Genomic DNA, 20,010 nt, shown 5'->3' on the forward strand with positions numbered 1-20,010 from the left:
GCAAGCCACTCACCTATAGAAATAGCAACCTTACCAATAATGATCTTTTTAAAAAGTAATGATCACATTGCAACTCATTTGTGAGCTTAGAATATAAGAGACTTACCATACAATAAAAATTGCTACAACTTGGCAGGTCTGATTAAACTATATCACTTTGAAATTTATGTTAAAAGAAACCCCAAAACTCATTGCCACCGAGTCATTTCCAAATCATATCAACCCATAGGAAAGAGTAGAACTACACCCGCGTTTCCATGTGAACTGCTAACCTTTTGGTTAGCAACCGAATGCTTAAATACTGTGCCACCAGGGCTCAAAGCTACTTTTGTGGTCGTAATGAATTTTATATGTTTCTATATGCTTTCTTGGTTCAGATCACCTCTATACATCACTAAGAAGAACAAAATCACTCAAAAGCATGTTCTCAACTAAGTTGTGATACACTTCAGTGATCTCTAGGAAACAATAGTGTATTCAAGTGGGCACCATGGCGAACTGCAGAAACTCTTTCTCGGTGACTCTTAAAGCACACGAATAGAAAAAGCAAAGGTATGCACCAGCAACTTTTGATAGACAAATGCCAATTTTATGATTCTGGGTATTTTGAAACAAGGCCTGAATATGTGGAAGGCATAGAAATTAAGAACCATACTGTCATAAAGAATTTGCTATTTCTGTTATTCAAAATATGATAATAGTTCTGTTGTAAGGTGAACCAACCAGTTTTAGTAAAGAGCTAAAGGCTAATGACTTTATGTCTTTTATTTGGAAGGGTAAACTAGACCAGAAGGAGGGGTAGGGGTGTGGAATTTAGAATCTGAAAGCTTATGAATGGCAGATTTATACTTAGAATCCAAGATCCTGATCCCCATTTTATTGCATTTTAGAACATATTATTCCAAATTAATTTCATCCTTTGCCACCAAAGCAATCACTGAAATGCTTGAGGAACAAAAGAATTACAGGCATCTAGAATCCAACAGAAAAGACAGGATGGACAAACAGCAAAATACAACTTCTTCCTTGATCATGTATTTTGCTCACAGAAAAGTGATGTTTACAAATGATTAAGAGCCGTGCAAGGTTCCATGCACCATAGCATTAAATAACAACCTAAAATGGGAATATTCATGACTGCTTATTACTGTGTGTCTCTAGTGTAGCATAGGCTTACCACTGTAAGTGTATGGAGAAAAGTGCAAAAGGAAATTAAAATTAAATTTCATTTTCCCAAATACCCACATTTTTTCCTGCAGGTTAAGTGTTCCTTATTTGGGAGATGACATAACTTTTTAATAAAGATTCTTCAAGATTTTTTTATTTTGTTTTGCTCTTGAACAGTTGTAAATTTCTATAACGTATTATACTTACTTTCTCCAGGCAATTGTATTTTTTTAGTCTACTTCGTATTTTCATTTATTCAATTTTTTTTTTTAGTAAGTCTATTATAGGCCAGGCTCTTTTCTAGACTATGGGGACATTATGGAGATCAAGACAGTTGAGGTCTCTGACCTTGATGAGCTTCATGTTGACTTACTCTTATTCATGTAATATTTACTGTTAAGATTACATCATGCTGTGTGTATGAGACAGAGGAAGAGACAGAAAGAACAGATAGCTTATTTCTAACAGCAAGGCCACTGATTTTAATGAAAAGAACAATGATTTATGTGAGGTTGATATCTGAGGAAGTACAGAGTGAGAAATTGGGGGGAAAATAACTCTAGTATGATGAAGAAAATAAAAAGGGAATTATAAAGTGAGAGAAGGGAATAATCTAGATATTGGATTAGTTATTCCCTGGGTTTTTGCTGAAAGTAGTATTGATGATGATTATTTACAATTGGTGTTCTTGATGTGTGTGGTTTGAATGCCATAAATTCATATATCTTTTCCAGTAGAAGCTGTCTAGAAACATGATTACAGACTCCATTGATAAAAGCTTCCATTAGTTTAAGGATTAAAATGTATTGTTTCCCTTAGAGTAAAATTGGTAAGGGGTAGATTTTATCTTCTATGTATCCTCAGAAAATACAGAAGTGGGAGAGCCAGTTGGAAATATTTCACTTCTCGATGGAGAACCAAGATTGAGAGATTAGGGGAGCATGTATTTGAAATTCATCCCGAAAACTTTAGGGAGAAACACAAGATATCTTTAAAGTTCATGCAATCGTAAAAAGGTATCGACCTTAGTTTTTTAAATCCTCCCTGCCATTTATTAGATGAGTTACCCTGGGGAAGTTCCTGAATCTTCTGAACACTCAGTTCTCTCATGTGTCTCATATGTCTCAAGTGTCATTTTCATATGGTTGTTGTGGTGGTAAAATGGCAGGTACTTTTACATAATATTCGTTTATCACCCTCTTTCTTGCAAACAAAGAGGTGACTGAAAACACCTAATCAAATGGTTAAACACAAATTGTAAAATATAGAGGCCTCTTGTTTCCAACGACGGCACTGGGTGCTGGTCTTGTTTCCAACAGGTAGAGCACAATGGAAAGAGCTAATGTCAGTGCCTTCTCCGGATTCATTCTCTTAGGCTTCTCTGGCAGACCCCACCTGGAGACAGTTCTCTTTGTGGTAATCCTAATCACCTACTTGTTGAGCTTTCTAGGCAACAGCACCATTATACTTTTGTCAACTTTGGAACCCCATCTCCATACCCCTATGTATTTCTTCCTTTCCAACTTGTCTTTTATGGATCTTTGCTTGACTACTTGTACCGTCCCTCAGACACTGGTCAACTTCAAGAGGAAGGACAAGACCATCACCTATGGTGGCTGTGTGACACAGCTCTTTATTGCCTTGGGACTGGGGGGAGTGGAATGTATCCTCCTGTCTGTCATGGCTTATGACCGTTATGCAGCTGTCTGCCGCCCACTCCACTACATGGTGATCATGCATCCCCAGCTTTGCTTGCAGTTGGTTGCAACTGCTTGGCTTACAGGCTTTGGTAATTCTGTGATGCAGACGGCATTGACCATGACTCTCCCTCTCTGTGGTAAAAACCAAGTGGACCATTTCTTCTGTGAAGTCCCAGTGATGCTGAAACTGGCCTGCACCGACACCTCCATCAACGAGGCTGAACTATTTTCTGTCAGTGTCTTCTTCCTGGTGGTGCCACTCTCACTCATCTTAGTGTCTTACGGTCACATTACCCGTGCAGTCCTGATGATTAAGTCAGCACAGGGGAGACAGAAAGCTTTTGGAACCTGCAGTTCTCATGTCCTGGTGGTGATCATTTTCTTTGGCACACTCATCTCCATGTACCTCCAGCCTCCCTCCAGTTATTCACAGGATGTGAACAAAAGCATCGCGCTCTTCTATACTCTGGTGACTCCTCTGCTGAATCCCCTGATTTACACTCTGAGAAACAAGGAAGTCAACGTGGCACTAAGGAGATTAGTGGGGAGAACCATAGCCTCAAAAGAGGGTTAATACAGGGCTTGCAGGTCCAAATGCTTTTGCTCTGGAAAACTTCTCAGCAGCTAAAATTACTTTTAACTTAATTCCAGATATCCTTATGCAGTATGTACTATGTACCGGGCACTGTTTTAAATACTTGGTCAGTGACTGAAAAAGAGAAACACCTGTCCTCATGGAGCTAAACTTCCTAGAGAAGAGAAGATAAGTTAAATAAGGTAAGCTAAAAAGAAATGGTGGTCTATGGTGTATTGGAATACTATGCACTAATGAGAATAAACAAACTGTAAGTACATAGAATGACATGAGTGATTCTCACAAACACAGTGTTGAGTGAAAGAACTCAGATAAAAAGATGGTGCCCAGCCACAACCGATGACTGCCCTGACAGGGAGCACAACAGAGAACCCCTGAGGGAGCAGGAGATCAGTGGGATGCAGAACCCAAATTCTCATAAAAAGACCAGACTTAATGGTCTGACTGAGACTAGAGGAATCCCAGCGGTCATGGTCCCCAAACCTTCTGTTGGCTCAGGACAGGAACCATTCCCGAAGACAACTCATCAGACATGGAAGGGACTGGACAATGGGTTGGAGAGAGAGGCTGACGAAGAGTGAGCTACTTGTATCAGATGGACACTTGAGACTGTGTTGGCATCTCCTGTCTGGAGGGGAGATAGGAGGGTAGAGAGGGTTAGAAACTGGCAAAATTGTCATGAAAGGAGAGACTGGAAGGGCTGACTCATTAGGGGGAGAGTAAGTGGGAGTCTGGAGTAAGGTGTATATAAGCTTATATGTGACAGATTGACTTGATTTGTAAACGTTCACTTAAAGCTCAATAAAAATTATTAAAAAAAAAAAGCAGTTCATGTTGTATGAATCCATTTATACAAAAGCTTAAAGCCAGGCAAACTAAATCTGTGGTATTAAAAGTCATATAGTGGTTGCCCTGTGGAGTGGTGATTAAAAGGGGAAATGGGGAGGGTGCTTCAGGAGTTCTGGTCATGTTTTGCTTCTTGTTCTGGATCCTGGTTACATAAGGTGTGGAATTTGTGAAAGTTCATAGAAATGTGGTCTTTGATATCTGCATTTTCTCTAAGTATATTTTACTTCATTAACATTTACATTTAAAATTTTAAATATAAGCCAGGACTAACAGATAGTATAATACTAAATAATCACATTAAGTGTTATTGTTTTCCTTTTACACAAAGTTGAATTTAACTTACGTGAATTAAACTCATCGTATGTAAAGCAGAATATTTCTCTTGTTTCATCTTTTCTTCCAGCAGAAGGAATATTGACATAGATCCAAAACATTAGAAGTATGTTGGGCTCATATCTCTACTTTCATTTGAAATCCTCTGCAACCAAAACCATTCAGTCTCTAATTGACTCTCACATTAACTATTTCATCTAAATTTTGTTTCTTATCTATTTCATCCAAATATAATGCTGCCAGTTTTATTTTCTTAAAACATGGATAATTATGTCAATCTTCTACTCAAAATTTTCCACATGAAAATTTCTTCATATTTACCCAAACAATTATTAAACCTGGCACTCATGCCTGTGTGAAAACTGGATTCACCTATTGTCTACTATATTTGTAGGTATGATTCCTCTTTCATTTCTCATGCTGTTTATTTGATCTCTTCACCTTCTCTTGCTCTTTGTCTTGCTCTTTCTCTCTTCCCCTATCTTTCTCTCTTTTCACTTCGTTAGTCTTGCCGGAGATTTAATTCATTTAGAAGTATTTTCAGGTAAGATTTGTGTTCTTTTTTTCATATTCTCTATTACAGCTATTATAGTTGCAATATTGAAGGATTCTACGGGCAAAAAAATTGAATGATGCATGAAGCATCAAAAGAATACAGAAGGAATACTGTACAGAGTCATTGTACCAAAAAGAACTGGGTGACATTCAACCATTTCAGGAGGTAGCATATGACCAAGAACAGCTGGTAGTGAAGGAAGAATTTCAAACCTCAGTGAAAGCGCTGGTGGAAAGCAATTCTCTAGGAATTGATGGAATACCAATTGAGATACTTCAACAAACAGATGCAATGACAGAAGTGCATACTCATCTACGTCAAAAAATTTGGAAGACAGCTACTTGGCTAACCAACTGGAAGAGATTCATATTCGGGCCCATTCCAGAGAAAGGTAATCAAATGGAATATGAAAATTATTGAACAAAATCGTTAATAATACATGCTCGCAAAATTTTGCAGAAGAAAATCAAGAACAGTTCTAGCCAAACATCGACAGGGAACTGCCAGAAATTCAAGCTGGATTCAGAAGATGTCATGGAACAAGGGCTATCATTACTGATGTCGAATGGATCATGGGCTGACAGCAGAGAATGCCAGAAAGATGTTTACCTGCGTTTTACTGTCTACACAAAGGCATTTGACTGTGTGGATCGTAGCAAATTATGGATAACATTACAAAGAATGGGAATTCCAGAAAGCTTAATTTTGCCCATGAAGAGCCTGTACATAGATCAAAAGGCAGTCATTCGAACAGAACAAGGGGACACTGCGTGGTTTAAAGTCAAGAAAGGTGTGAGTCAGAGTAGTATCCTTTCACCATACCTATTCAAACTGTATACTGAGCAAATAATCAGAGAAGATGGACTCTGTGAAGAAGAACATGGCATCAGAATTGGAGGAATACTCATTAACAAGTTGCAATATGCAGATTATACAACCTTGCTTGCACAGAATGAAGCACTAATGATAAAGATAAAAGCCTACAACATTCAGTATGGTTTACACCTGAATGTGAAGAAATTCAAAACCCTCACAAGTGGACACATAAAAACATCATGATAGACTGAAGAAATTGAAGAAGTCAAGGATTTCTTTCTTCTTGGATCGATAATCAATGCCCCTGGAAGCAGCAGTCAAAAAATCAACTATGCATTGCATTGGGCAAATCTGTGGCAAAAGACCTCTTCAAAACCTTGAAAAGCAATGTCGCTTTGATGACTAAGATGTGCCTGACACAAGCCATGGTATTTTCAATCACCCCATATGCAAGGGGAAGCTTGACAATGAAAAGAGAAGAACAAAGAAGAATTCATGCATTTGAATTGTGGTGATGGTGAAGAATATTAGACATACCATGGACTGCCAGAAGAATGAACAAAGAAGTCTTGGAGACAGTAAAACCAGAATGCTGTTTAGAAGCAAGGAAGGTGCTTACTTTGGAAGTATCATCAGGAGGGATCAATCTCTGGAAGGGCATCATGTTTGGTACAGTTGAGGGTCTGCAAAAAAGAGAAAGACTCTCAATGAGATGGATTGATACAGTGGCTGCAACAATGGGCTCAAACAACAATAACTGTGAGGATGCCACAGGATCACAGAATGTTTCCTTCTGTCATAATTACAGTTGGTTTAAGTAGGAACCGACTAGATGGTGCCTAACAACAAAAACATGGTTATCTTTGTTTCCTTTTTATGTGATTTTCTGCTCTTATCTTTATTATTTCCTTCTTTCTACTTTTGGGGGTTTATATTCTTATTGGAAACCCCGGTGGCGTAGTGGTTAAGTGCTACGGCTGCTAACCAAAATGTCGGCAGTTCGAATCTGCCAGGTATTCCTTGGAAGCTCTATGGGGCAGTTGTACCACGTACTATAGAGTTGCTATGAGCTGGAATCAACTGGACGGCACTGGGTTTGGTTATTCTTCTTATTTTCTGACTTGTTGAATTCGATGTTTATAGTTTTAGCATTTTATTATCTTCTGATATAACCATTTCAGGCTATAACTCTCTTCTTTAAATACAGCTTTAACAGCATCCCAGAATCTTATGTATGTAGTACATTTCTTGTAATGATACCTCCTTTATTTTAGACGTTATTTAAAATGGCATTTAAAATGAGGGTTTTAAATTTTCAAAATTTTACATTTTGAATCTTTGGTATTGATTTGTAACTTAATATCATTGTGGTCAGAGAAAGTGATGTAAATTATACTGGTTTTTTTAGTGTTTGTGGGAAATTCTTTTAAGACCTAATAAATTTGTTCAAAAAAATGTGTATTCTCTATTTTTAGGATTCAGAATCATGCATATGCCTACCAGTAAAAGCGTATTTATTGTGTTGTTCAAAAATCTTTTCTGATTTTTTTTTCTTTTGTCTTCTTGATCTATCATGGAGATGGAGGGTTAAATCTGTGGTCATGCTTGTGATTTTGACAAGTCCTTCAGTTAATATCATCAATTTTTTTAAATATATATTTGTATCTATGAAACTAAGTACATATCAGTGAATTTCATATTTTCTTGATGAAGTCTTCTTTTTGTTGTCATTGGACATCATTACTGACCCTAGCAATTCTTTTTATTATCTACTTTTTATGATAATAATATAAATGCACAAAATTTATTCTGATCACTAATTTCATGGTATATTTCTTTTCCATCTATTGAGTTTTCCCTATCTTCTTGAATTTTTCTGAGAACTATCTTGAGGGAGGAAGTCAGCTCTGGTCATAGTTCAGCATGATGTTCAGGACCAGACTCTGCTTTTTTGTTCCCTCAGTCATTTGTTTCTCATCCATATGTTCTGAACTTTGAGGCTTTTTTGGGGGGCGGGGGTGGGGAGGGGGCTACTGAATCATAGTGATCTTATTTATTTTATATTCTGTATTTAAATATTCCAAAATCTTTTTCCATCTGATTCTTCTCTCTTTTGCTTCCCTCTTGTTCTTACTCATGGTAACTTGTTTCCTTATGTCTTTTTGTGATTTTGGTTGGTGAACTTCTCATTCTCTTGAACTGTACCTGAGGGAGTATTTGAAGCTTGGCTTAAGGTTGTGTTTCTTCAGATAGCATTTGCATTTTTTTGTCTTAAGTCACTTGGATGCACTACCAAATTCTTTCAAAGCAACGTTGAATGCAAAAGGACAATGGAGTTTCATTTTCAAAAGATTGAAAGAAAAAACTTAGAACTTAGAATTTTTATCTAGCCAAATGGTCATTTAAACACAAGAGCATGATAAAAATTCTTTGGTATATAAAGCCTCAGAAGTTAGCCAAAAAATACCTACGTAGAAAAAATTTTGGATACATACTTAAGAGAAGAACAATATATAGGAGATGCTGGAAGAAATAGGTAAACTAAAAGTGACCACATACTTTGATAAAGTTTGTTGTAATTAAAAAATAGTTAAGACCAAAGATATACCAAAAATTTTTTGAATCTAATGCAGAACAACAACAACAAAAACCCAGTATAATATCATACTTTTGTGGTTGATAGTGGGGAGTCTAAGGGATGTGAAAGTGAGTTAAATTCTTTACTGACTAGGGGTAGAGAAGGTATTGACATCAATTTTTAAAACTCCAGAGAGAATAAAAAAATAAAATAAGAAAAAGTGGGAGAAAAATAATAAGATGATTGATTCAGGTATTTCAAAAATTATAATATCCTTAAATGAACTAAACCTTCCTGGACCCCACCTTAGAAAAATAAAGATTGGCCAGTTGGATGAGGGGAGGGGAGAACTTGACTATATGCCGTTTAAGAGAAGCACACCAAAACATTAAGGACAAAAAAAAAAAAAAAATGGAGAAAAGGTCTCAAGCTAATATTCCTACACAAACATTTAATAAAAGAGACTTTAAGACAAAAAGCATTATTAGGTATGGAGAGGCACACCAACTGATTGTAAAATCTCGAAGTTTCAATTCACCATGAATTTAAAACACAAATGCAACTAATAAAATTGTCTCAAGATATACAAAGGAAAAATTGATAGAAACAAAGGAATAAAGAGTTAAACCCACCATCAAAGTATAAGATTTAACACACTACTTTAGATTATTTATTGGTAAAAGATAAAAAAATAAATAAATAAGGAAGGATATAAAAGATCGTAAAAACAAAATTAATGAGATGGATTTAAGGGATACTATAGAATTCTGTATTCAAAAATAGAAAAGATTCTCTGTTAGCTCCAAACTGGAAACATTCCCAAAGCCAACTCTTCAGGCAGGGATTGGAATGGGCTATAAGAAAACAATACTGATGAAGACTGAGCTTCTTGGAGCAAACAGACACATGATTCTATGTGGGCAGCTCCTGTCTGGAGGTGAGATGAGAAGGCAGAGGGGGACAGGAGCTGGTTGAGGGGTCGCAGAAAATACAGGGTGGAGAGAAGGAGCGTGCTGTCTCATTAGGGGGAGAGCAGCTAGGAGTACATAGCAAGGTGTATATAAATTTTTGTATGACAGAGTAACTTGATTTATAAATTTTCACTTAAAGCACAATTAAAAAAAGAAAAAAGCATGCATCTTTCTCAGGCACAGATGGGACATTACACCAAGAAAGCCTCAAATATGTTTTAAAGTATAGTTAGCATCCAGTTCATGACTTCTGACAAAAATAGAAATTAGAAATTAATACTGAAATATAAATGAAACAATTTGCTGCTTAGAAATTTAGAGGCACATTCTAAAAATCTAAACAAACTAGACTTTAAGTCAAAATGTGTTATAAGACACAAAGAAGGACATTATGCAATGATAGAAGGATCAATCCATCAAGAAGACATAACAATTATAAATACATATGTCCCTAACATCAGAACCCCAGAATATAGGAAGCAAACACTGATAGAATTGAAGGGAGAAATAGAAGTTCTATAATAATAGTTGGAGCCTTAAATACCCCACTTTCAATAATGAACAGAACATCTAGAAAGAAAATCAATAAATAGAAGACTTGAACAACACTATGAGCCACCTAGACCCATCAGCATATATAGAACACTCCACACAACAACAGCACAATATGTATTCTTCTCCAGCGCACATGATCATTCTCCAGGATAAATTATATGTTAGGTCGCAACAAATCTCAATAAATTTAAGAAGATTGAAAGTGCCTTCTCAGACCACAGCAGAATAAGACTAGAAATTAATAACAGAAGGAACACTGGGAAATATGCAAATATGTAGAAATTAATGGCACACTAGTAAAGAACCAATGGGTAAAGGAAGAAATCGAAAGAGAAATCAAAAAATACTAGGTGTTGAATAAAAAGGAAATCACCACGTACCAAAACTTATGGGAGGCAGTGAAGACAGTGCTCAGAGGGAAATTTATAGCAATAAACACCTTCATTAAAAAAGAAAAAAAATCCCAAATCAATACCACTCAGGCTACAACTCAAGGAATGAGAAAAAGAAGAGCAACTAAGCCTAAAGTTACCAGAAGGAAGGAAATAACAAAGATCAGAGCAGAAATAAATGAAATAGAGAAGAGAAAATGAAGAGACTCGATGAAATCAGAAGTTGGTTTTTTTTGAAAGATCAATAAAATTGACAAACCTTTATCTAGGTTGACAAAGAATAAGAGCGAGAAGATGCAAATATCTAAAATCAGAAATGAAAGTGGGGACATGACAATGGACCCTAGAGAAATAAAAAGAATCAAAAGATCATATGTTAGGTCTTATGATAAGAGAATAGTATCATTACCTATCAATATTATCATTAGATAACAAAGGTATGAATTATCCTTCAGATTAAACAGCATAGTAGAATAACAGAATGTATGATAGAATGAAGGCCTCAAAAAATAATGGTGTATTCATTGGTTAGCAAGTTGTGAGTTTGTTCTCAGAAATGTAGGGTCTATAGAATAAACACAGAACTATAGATTAAAGGAGTGTTTTTTATTTAATCATGTAGACAATTGTTGTTGTTGTTGTTGTTAGATGCCCTCAAGTCCATTCCAACTCATAGTGACCCTATGTACAATAGAATGAAACATTGCCTGTTCCTGCACCATCCTCGCAATCACTGTTATGCTTCAGCCCACTGTTGCAGCCACGGTGTCGACCCATCTCTTTGAGGGTCTTCCTCTTCTTGGCTGATCCTCTATGTAGACAATGGGAGGTAAAACTATTTTTACGCAAGAACGTGATGTGACGTGTCAGTTTTAGGAAAAATCATTCAGATCACACTGCAGAAGTTGAGAGTCTGTCTAGCTGGAAGACTTCTTAGGAGATGAGTTAAATAGTTCAAGCAAAGGGTAAAAATACCTTGATTAAAGTATTGGCAACAGATGAAAAATGTAGGCTGGATAGTGAATGTATTCTAGAAAAAAGAGGCAATCAACAAAGATTAGGTTGAATGTTGAAACCAAAACAAAAAGAAAAATAAAGGATAACTTGGGGATGTCTTGCCCAGGTAACTGAGGGCTTGTTACTGAGATTCTGGAAATTTGACATGCAAAGACAGGACCTGGTTTCAGATTTTGATAAGTTTAGTTGTAAAACTATTGACATTTTAGAGTTCACAAATAATTCATGTGTAGATAGCCAAGATGCAAACTGATTTAGTATGGTACTCCAAGTTTTTTTTTTTTTTTTCTTTTCAAGAAGAGGGTATGGTTTGAGGATTTATCATATAGATAGTTGTTAGAGCCATGGAAATGTGTCCCATGGACAGTGTGGAGAGAAGAGAGCCAAAGACAGGACTTTGAGAAATCTAAACATTGAAATTGGTGCCTGGTGGGAAAGAAGACTAAGAATTAGGAGTCTAAAGCATAATAGAGAAACAAAAAGTGAGTGATGAAGCCAATGGACAGTAGCATTTCTTAAAGGAGGGGAAGATCAATGCCTCATTGCATTCCTTACTTGAGTAAGATGTCAATTAGTGCATCTATTTTGTGTGATGGGAAGAGTATTGGAGATTTTATTGCAAGCAGGAATAACAGCATTAACTTAGAAGAAGGCAAATACCATCATTTGGAGGTACGGATGGAAGGAGAAATCATGGATATTTTGCGTCCTATCCAAAGATGGTAAACAAATGGAAGGGAAAGCTAGGAGAGTTTGAGGAAAGGAAGGTTTAATTCTATATTTGTTTTTATGATTGGATAGGATTGAGCATGTTTCTAGGCTATGGATAAAGAGTTAATAAAGTAATTTATTAGAAGCTGAAGATATGTAAAGATTAAACATAACTGAGTGAAACAATCTCAAAAAAGTTAAAAGGGAAATAGAGTTAATAGCACTATGGAAAAAAAAAACAATTTTTTAAAGTGAGTCAATAATAACATGAACATATAATATGAAAAGTAAAAGGCACAAACATTTATGGCTAATGATCTCTTTTTTTCTCTTATTGTTGTTGTTAGGTCCTGTTGAGTCAGTTCTGACTCTCAGCAATCCTATGCACAACAGAACGAAACACTGCCCATTCCTGCATCATCCTTACAATCACTATGCTTGAGCCCTTGTTGCAGCCACTGTGTCAATTCATCTTTTTGAGGGTCTTCCTCTTTTTCGCTGATCCTCTACTTTACCAGAGACTGGTCCCTCCTGATGACATGTCCAAAGTAAGCACCATCCTCTTCTAAAGAGCATTCTGGTTGTACTTTCTCCAAGACTTCTTTGTCCCTTCTTCTGGCAGTCCATGGTATATGCAATATTATTCACCATCACCACAATTCAAATGCATCAATTCTTCTTTGGTCTTCCTTTTTCAAGCTTTCACATGCATATGGGGTGATTGAAAATTCCATGGCTTGGGTCAGGCACACCTTAGTCATCAAAGTGTCATCATTGCTTTTTAAGTTTTGAAGAGGTCTTTTGCTGCAGATTTGCCCAATGCAATACAACATGTCCACAGTATGTGAGAAGCAATTTCCCCATCCTCGTTTCCAAGGAGCATTCTGGTTGTTCTTCTTCCAAGACAGATTTGTTCTGTCTTTTGGCAGTCCATGGTATATTCAATATTCCTCCCCAACACCACAATTGAAAGGCATTAATTCTTTTTCAGTCTTCCTTATTCACTGTCCAGCTTTCACATGCATAGGAGGTGATTGAAAACACCATGACTTGGGGCAGGTGCACCTTAGTTCTCAAGGTGACGTCTCTGCTTTATAACACTTAAAAGATATCTCTTGCAGCCTATTTGCCAAATGCAATGTGTCTTTTGATTTCTTGACTGCTGCTTCCATGGGTGCGGATTGTGGATCCAAGTAAAATGGAATCCTTGACAACTTCAATCTTTTCTCTGTTTATCATGATGTTGCTTATTGGTCCAGTTGTGAGGATTTTTGCTTTCCTTATATTGAGGTGTAATCCATAAGGAAGGCTGTGGGCTTTGGTCTTCAACAGTAAGTGCTTCAGGTCCTCTTCACTTTCAGGAGAAAGGTTGTATCATCTGCATAATGCAGGTTGTTAATGAGTCTTCCTCCACTCCTGACACCCCGTTCTTCTTCATAGAGTCCAGCTTCTTGGATTAATTGCTCAGGATACAGACTGAATAGGTATGGTGAAAGGATACAAACCAGAGGCACACCTTTCCTGACTTTAAACCATGCAGTATCCCCTCATTCTGTTCCAACCACCACCTTTTGATCTATGTACAGATTCCTCATGAGCACAATTAAGTGTTCTGAAATTCCCATTCTCCACAATATTATCCATAATCTCTTATGATCCACAGAGTCGAATACCTTAACATAGTCAATAAAAAACGGGTAAACATCTTTCTGGTACTCTCTGCTTTCAGCGAGGAACCATCTGACATCAGCAATGATATCCCTGGCTCTACCTCCTCTTCTGAATCTAGCTGGAACTTCTGACAGTTCCCTGTCCATGTACTGCTGCAGCCACTTTTCAATGACCTTCAGAAAAATTTCTTTTGCATGTGATATTAATGATATTGTTCCACAATTTCAGCATTTGGTTGGATCACTTTTCTTGGGAATAGGCATAAATATTTATCTTTTCCGGTGGTTGGCCAGGTAGATGTCTTCCAACTTTTTGGCATAAGTAAGTGAGCACTTCTAGTGCTGCATCCGTTTGTTGAAAAATGTCAATTGGTATTCCGTCAATTCCAGGATCCTTGTTTTTCGCCATTGCCTTCAGTGCAGCTTGGACTTCTTCCTTCAGTTCCATTGGTTCCTGACCGTATGTTACCTCCTGAAATGGTTGAACGTCGGCCATTAATTTTTGGTATAGAGACTCTTTGTACTCCTTCCACCTTCTTTTGATGCTTCCCGTGTCTTTTAATATTTTCCCCGTAGAATCCTTCAGTATGGCAACTCGAGGCTTGAATTTTTTCCTCAGTTCATTCAGCTTGAGAAATGCGGAGTGCGTTCTTCCCTTTTAGTTTTCTATGTACAGGTCTTTGCACATGTCATCATAATACTTTGTTTTCTCTAGCTGCCTTGTGACATCTTCTGTTCAGCTCTTTAACTTCATCATTTTTTCCTTTTGCTTTAGCTACTCAATGTTCAAGAGCAAGTTTCAGAGTCTCTTCTGATATCCATTTAGGTCTTTTCTTTCTCTCCTGTCTTTTTAATGACTTCTTGCCTTCTTCATCTATGATGTCCTTGATGTCATTCCATGACTCATCTAGTCTTCGGTCATTAGTGTTTGATGCATCAAATCTATTCTTGAGATAGTCTCCAAATTCAGGTGGGATATACTCAAGGCCTTACTTTGGCTCTCGTAGACTTGTTCTAACTTTCTTCAGTTTCAGCTTGAACATGCATATGAGTAATCGATGATCTGATTGGCAGTTGGCCCCTGGCCTTGTTCTGACTAATGATATTCAGCTTTTCCATCGTCTCTTTCCACAGATGTAGTCAATTTGATTCCTGTGTATTCCATCTGGTGAGGTCCATGTGTGTAGTTGCCATTTATTTTGGTGAAAAAAGGTATTCGTGAATATCTTTTGTTTTTCTCACTCTCTTTCTTTTAGGCAGGAAGAAATGATAGTTGTTAAAATAAGGGTGAAAATTTAAAGATTGACAAACAAAATTGCTATCAGCACTACTAACAGGAGAAATAGATGTTAAACACAGATGATAGGCTCACTCCTAGTCAATTTGGCAGGAAAAGATTGAATGCCTGTAGTCACCTCTCCAGGGCCTCCCTCTGGGGAGCAGTCAAACTCTGGATACTTGAACTGAGGTTAATGAGTTACATGGGGCAGGACACTCTTGGGGCCACTAGAAAATAAAAACATCTTCAAACATCTCAGTCCCTAAGGCATATACCTTGAGTTTGGTGCCTTATAAAAATATCCCTCAGATATAACATTAGCTCTTTTATTCATGGAAGATTCCATAGAATTCATAGACTTCAACCTTCTCTTTAGTTACAGGCTCAGTTGTCTACCCTAATTTCTACTCCTTCTGATGCACTCAAAGGCTCTATAAAATGAGTGGACATTCTTCCTGGGAAAACCTGGAGATGACACATTTATGCTAACAGTAACTTTAGAAAGAATTGATGTTACCTTTGTCAGAACCTGAGTGAGTACCATTTTTCACTTTCCATGCAACTGAATGCTTAACCACTGTGCCATCAGGGCTCAAAACTACTTTTGTAGTCATAATGAATTTTATATGTTTCCATATGCTTTCTTGGTTCAGATCATCTCTATGCATCACTAAGAAGAACAAAATCACTCAAAAGCATGTTCTTGACTAAGTTGTGAGACATTGCAGTGATCTCTGGGAAATAATAGTATACTCAAGTGGGCCCCATGGCAAACTAGAGAAATTCTTTCTCTGTGACTCTTAAAACACACAAATAGAGGGCAAAAACAAAGGTATGCACCAGCAACTTTTGATAGACAAATGCCAATTTTATGCTTCTGGGTATTTTGAAAGAAGGCCTGAAAATGTGGAAGGCACAGAAATTAAGAACCATGCTGTCATGAAGAATGTGCTAGAATGTGCTAATTCTGTTATTCAAAATATGATAATAATTCTGTTGTAAGGTAAACCGACCAGTTTTAGTAAAGAGCTAAAGGCTAATGACATTATGTCTTTTATTTGGAAGGGTAAACTAGCCCAGATGGAGGGGTATGGGTGCAGAGTTTAGAATTTCAAAGCTTATGAATGGCAGATTTATACTTAGAACCCAATATCCTGATCCCCATTTTATTGCATTTTAGAACGTATTATTCCACATTAATTTTACCCCTTGGCACCACAGTCACAACTGCCACCGAAGCACTGAAATGCTTGAGGAACAAAAGATTTACGGGCATCTAGAATCCAACAGAAAACACAGGATGGAGAAGTGGTAAAATACATCTTCTTTCTTGGTCATGGATTTTGCTCAGGGAAAAGTGATGTTTACAAACAATTAACATAGTCCTGCAAGGTTCCATGCAGCATAGCATTAAAAAACAACCTAAAATGGGAATATTCATGATTTCTTATTACCGTGTATCTTTAGTGTAGAATAGGCTTACCACTGTAAGTGTATGGAGAAAACTGCAAAAGGAAATTGAAATTAAATTTCATTTTCCCAAACAACCACATTTTTCAGGCAGCTTCACTTTTCTATATTTGGGAGATAACATTTTAATAAAGACTGTTCAAGATTATTTTGTTTTGTATTTTTTTTTCTTGAACATTTATAAGTTTCTATAACCCCTTAAACAATTTCTACAGCGGATTACATTTTTTAAGCCTACTCCATATTTTCATTTATTCAACAGTTTTGTGTGTGTGTGTGAGTCTACTGTATTCCAGGCTCTTTTCTAGACTATGGGGACATTATGGAGATCAAGACACTTGCGGTCTCTGACCTTGTTGAGCTTCATGTTGACTTATTATTTTTCAGGTAATAATTACTGTTAAGATTGCATTATGCTGTGTACATGAGAGACAGAGGCAGAAAGAGAAAACGGTTTATTTCTAACAGCAGGCCCACTGATTTTAATACAAAAGAGAATGCTATGTTAGAAAGGACACTGAGAAATTGGAAAAAAAATTATTACACTAAAGAAAGTAAAAAAAGAATTATAAAGTGAGGGAAGGGCAAAAACTAAATATCGGATTAGTTGTTTCCTGGGGTTTTGCTGAAAATAGTACTGATGATGATTATTTACGATTGGTCCCACTGAGGTGTGGGGTTTGGATACCAAAAATTCATAATTTTTTTCCCAATAGATGCTGTCTAGGAATACAACTACAGACTCCAAATACCAAAAGCTATCATTAGTTTGTACATTAAAATGTATTGCTCCCTTGAGTAAAATTGGTAAATGATAGGTTTTATCTTCTATGTATCTTCAGGAAATACAGAACTGGGAGAGCCAGTTTGAAATATTTCAGTTCTTAATGGAGCACAAATGTTGAGAGATTAGGGGAGTACAGATTTGCACCTCATTCAGAGAAATTTAGGGAGAAACTTGAGTTATCTTTAAAATTCATGCAATCATAAAAAGGTAGTATTCCTAGTTGTTTGAATCCTGTCTGTGCCATTCATTAGGTGAGTTACCCTGGGAAAGGTCCTGAATTATCTTAACCCTCAGTTTTCTCACCTCTACAACAGAAGTGTCATTCTCTATGGCTGTTGTGATAAAATGGAAAATGCTCATATATAACATCTATTTATCACCCTCTTTCTTGCAGGAAACCCTGGTGGCATAGTGGTTGAGGGCTACGGCTGCTAACCAAAAGGTTGGCAGTTCGAATCCACCAGGAGCTCCTTGGAAACTCGATGGGGCAGTTTTACTCTGTCCTATAGGGTTGCTATGAGTCAAAATCGACTCAAAGGCAATCGGTATGGGTTCTTGCAAAAGCAGAGAGGACTGTGAGAACACCTCAAGCCCCCAATCAAACGAATAAATACATATAATAAAAGTATAGAGGCCTCTTCTTTCCAACAGTTAGGGTTCAACGGAAAGAGCTAAAGACAGTGCCTTCTCTGGATTCATTCTCCTTGGCTTCTCTGGCAGACCCCATCTGGAGACAGTTCTCTTTGTGGTTATTCTAATCATCTACTTGTTGAGCTTTCTAAGCAATAGCACCATTATACTTTTGTCAGTTTTGGAACCCCGTCTCCATACCTCTATGTATTTCTTCCTCTCCAACTTGTCTTTTATGGATCTTTGCTTGACTACTTGTACCGTCCCTCAGACACTGGTCAACTTCAAGGGGAAGGACAAGACCATCACCTATGGTGGCTGTGTGACACAGCTCTTTATTGCCTTGGGACTGGGGGGAGTGGAATGTATCCTCCTGTCTGTCATGGCTTATGACCGTTATGCAGCTGTCTGCCGCCCACTCCACTACATGGTGATCATGCATCCCCAGCTTTGCTTGCAGTTGGTTGCAACTGCTTGGCTTACAGGCTTTGGTAATTCTGTGATGCAGACGGCATTGACCATGACTCTCCCTCTCTGTGGTAAAAACCAAGTGGATCATTTCTTCTGTGAAGTCCCAGTGATGCTGAACCTGGCCTGCACCGACACCTTCATCAACGAGGCTGAACTATTTACTGTCAGTGTCTTCTTCTTGGTGGTGCCTCTCTCACTCATCTTAGTGTCTTACGGTCACATTACCCGTGCAGTCCTGATGATAAAGTCAGCACAGGGGAGACAGAAGGCTTTTGGAACCTGCAGTTCTCATGTCCTGGTGGTGATCATTTTCTTTGGCACACTCATCTCCATGTACCTCCAGCCTCCCTCCAGTTATTCACAGGATTTGAACAAAAGTATCACATTCTTCTATTCTCTGGTGACTCCTCTGCTGAATCCCCTGATTTACACTCTGAGGAACAAGGAAGTCAAAGAGGTACTAAGGAGATTAGTGGGGAGAACCATAGCCTCAAGACAGAGTTAATACAGGGCTTGCAGGCCCAATCACTTGTGCTCTGGGAAACTTCTCAGCAGGTAAAACTTTTTTAACTTAATTCAGCAAATCCTTATGCAGCACCTACTATGTACCAGGCACTGTTGTAAGTACTTGGGGTATGTCACTGACCGAAAAAGAGAAACACCTGTCCTCATGGAGCTAAATTTTCTAGGGGGGAGAAGATAGATAAGATAAGCTAAAAATAAATTGTGATCTATGATGTATTGGAATACTATACAATCATGAGAATAAACAAACCGTAAGTACATGCAATGACATGGATGATTCTCACAAACACAATGTTGAGTGAAAGAACTCAGATATGAAACAGTTCATGTTGTATGAATGCATTTACACAAAAATTTAAAGCAGGCAAAATAAATCTGTGGCATTGAAAGTTAGATAGTAGTTGCCTGGTGGAGTGGTGATTGAAAGGGGAAGTGGGGAGGGGCCTTCAGGAGTTTTGGTCATGTTTTGCTTCTTGTTCTGGATGCTTGTTGTATAAGGTACAGAATTTTTGAAAGTTCATTGAACTGTGCACTTTGATATCTGTACTTTCTATATTGTACTTCATAAACATTTGCATTTAAAATTTTAAAAATAACTCAGAATTAACGGATAGTATGATACTAAATAATCATGTTAAGTATTTTTTTTTTTCCTTTTACACAAAGTTTTGTTTTATATTCTAAATGACCCCGGTTACTTCTTTTGATTGAACTGAAATACTAGATGCTAAAGTGTTTTTGGTGTTCAAAATATTCAACTAGACTGCAATGAACATTGACTAAGTCTCATTTGAAGGACTCAAAGATCATTTATTGCATGAGTCTCTAGTCTCTTCATTCCATGTAGATTTCAAGTGACAAATTATTGAAGCAAAAATTAGAGTGATAATTTCCACCTGAAAAGTTTACTACTGAATTCTTTGATTGCCCTGACTTAA

At 37.3% G+C, this 20,010-nt stretch overlaps 2 protein-coding genes across 2 annotated transcripts; both read left to right on the forward strand.

Moving 5' to 3' along the window:
- The first annotated feature begins 2,496 nt into the window (after nucleotides 1-2,496).
- Nucleotides 2,497-3,441, forward strand: LOC126061406 (putative olfactory receptor 2B8). The gene has a single exon (XM_049857959.1). It carries the CDS (start codon nucleotides 2,497-2,499, stop codon nucleotides 3,439-3,441), a length of 945 nt encoding a protein of 314 aa, XP_049713916.1.
- An 8,652-nt stretch (nucleotides 3,442-12,093) lies between these two features.
- On the forward strand, nucleotides 12,094-19,052 carry LOC126061473 (putative olfactory receptor 2B8). Its single transcript, XM_049858057.1, has 2 exons — nucleotides 12,094-12,201; nucleotides 18,102-19,052. Exons 1-2 carry the CDS (start codon nucleotides 12,094-12,096, stop codon nucleotides 19,050-19,052), a joined length of 1,059 nt encoding a protein of 352 aa, XP_049714014.1.
- The last annotated feature ends 958 nt before the right edge of the window (nucleotides 19,053-20,010 follow it).

Source organism: Elephas maximus, chromosome 1, assembly GCF_024166365.1.
Source record: "Elephas maximus indicus isolate mEleMax1 chromosome 1, mEleMax1 primary haplotype, whole genome shotgun sequence".
Taxonomy (NCBI): Eukaryota; Metazoa; Chordata; class Mammalia; order Proboscidea; family Elephantidae; genus Elephas; species Elephas maximus.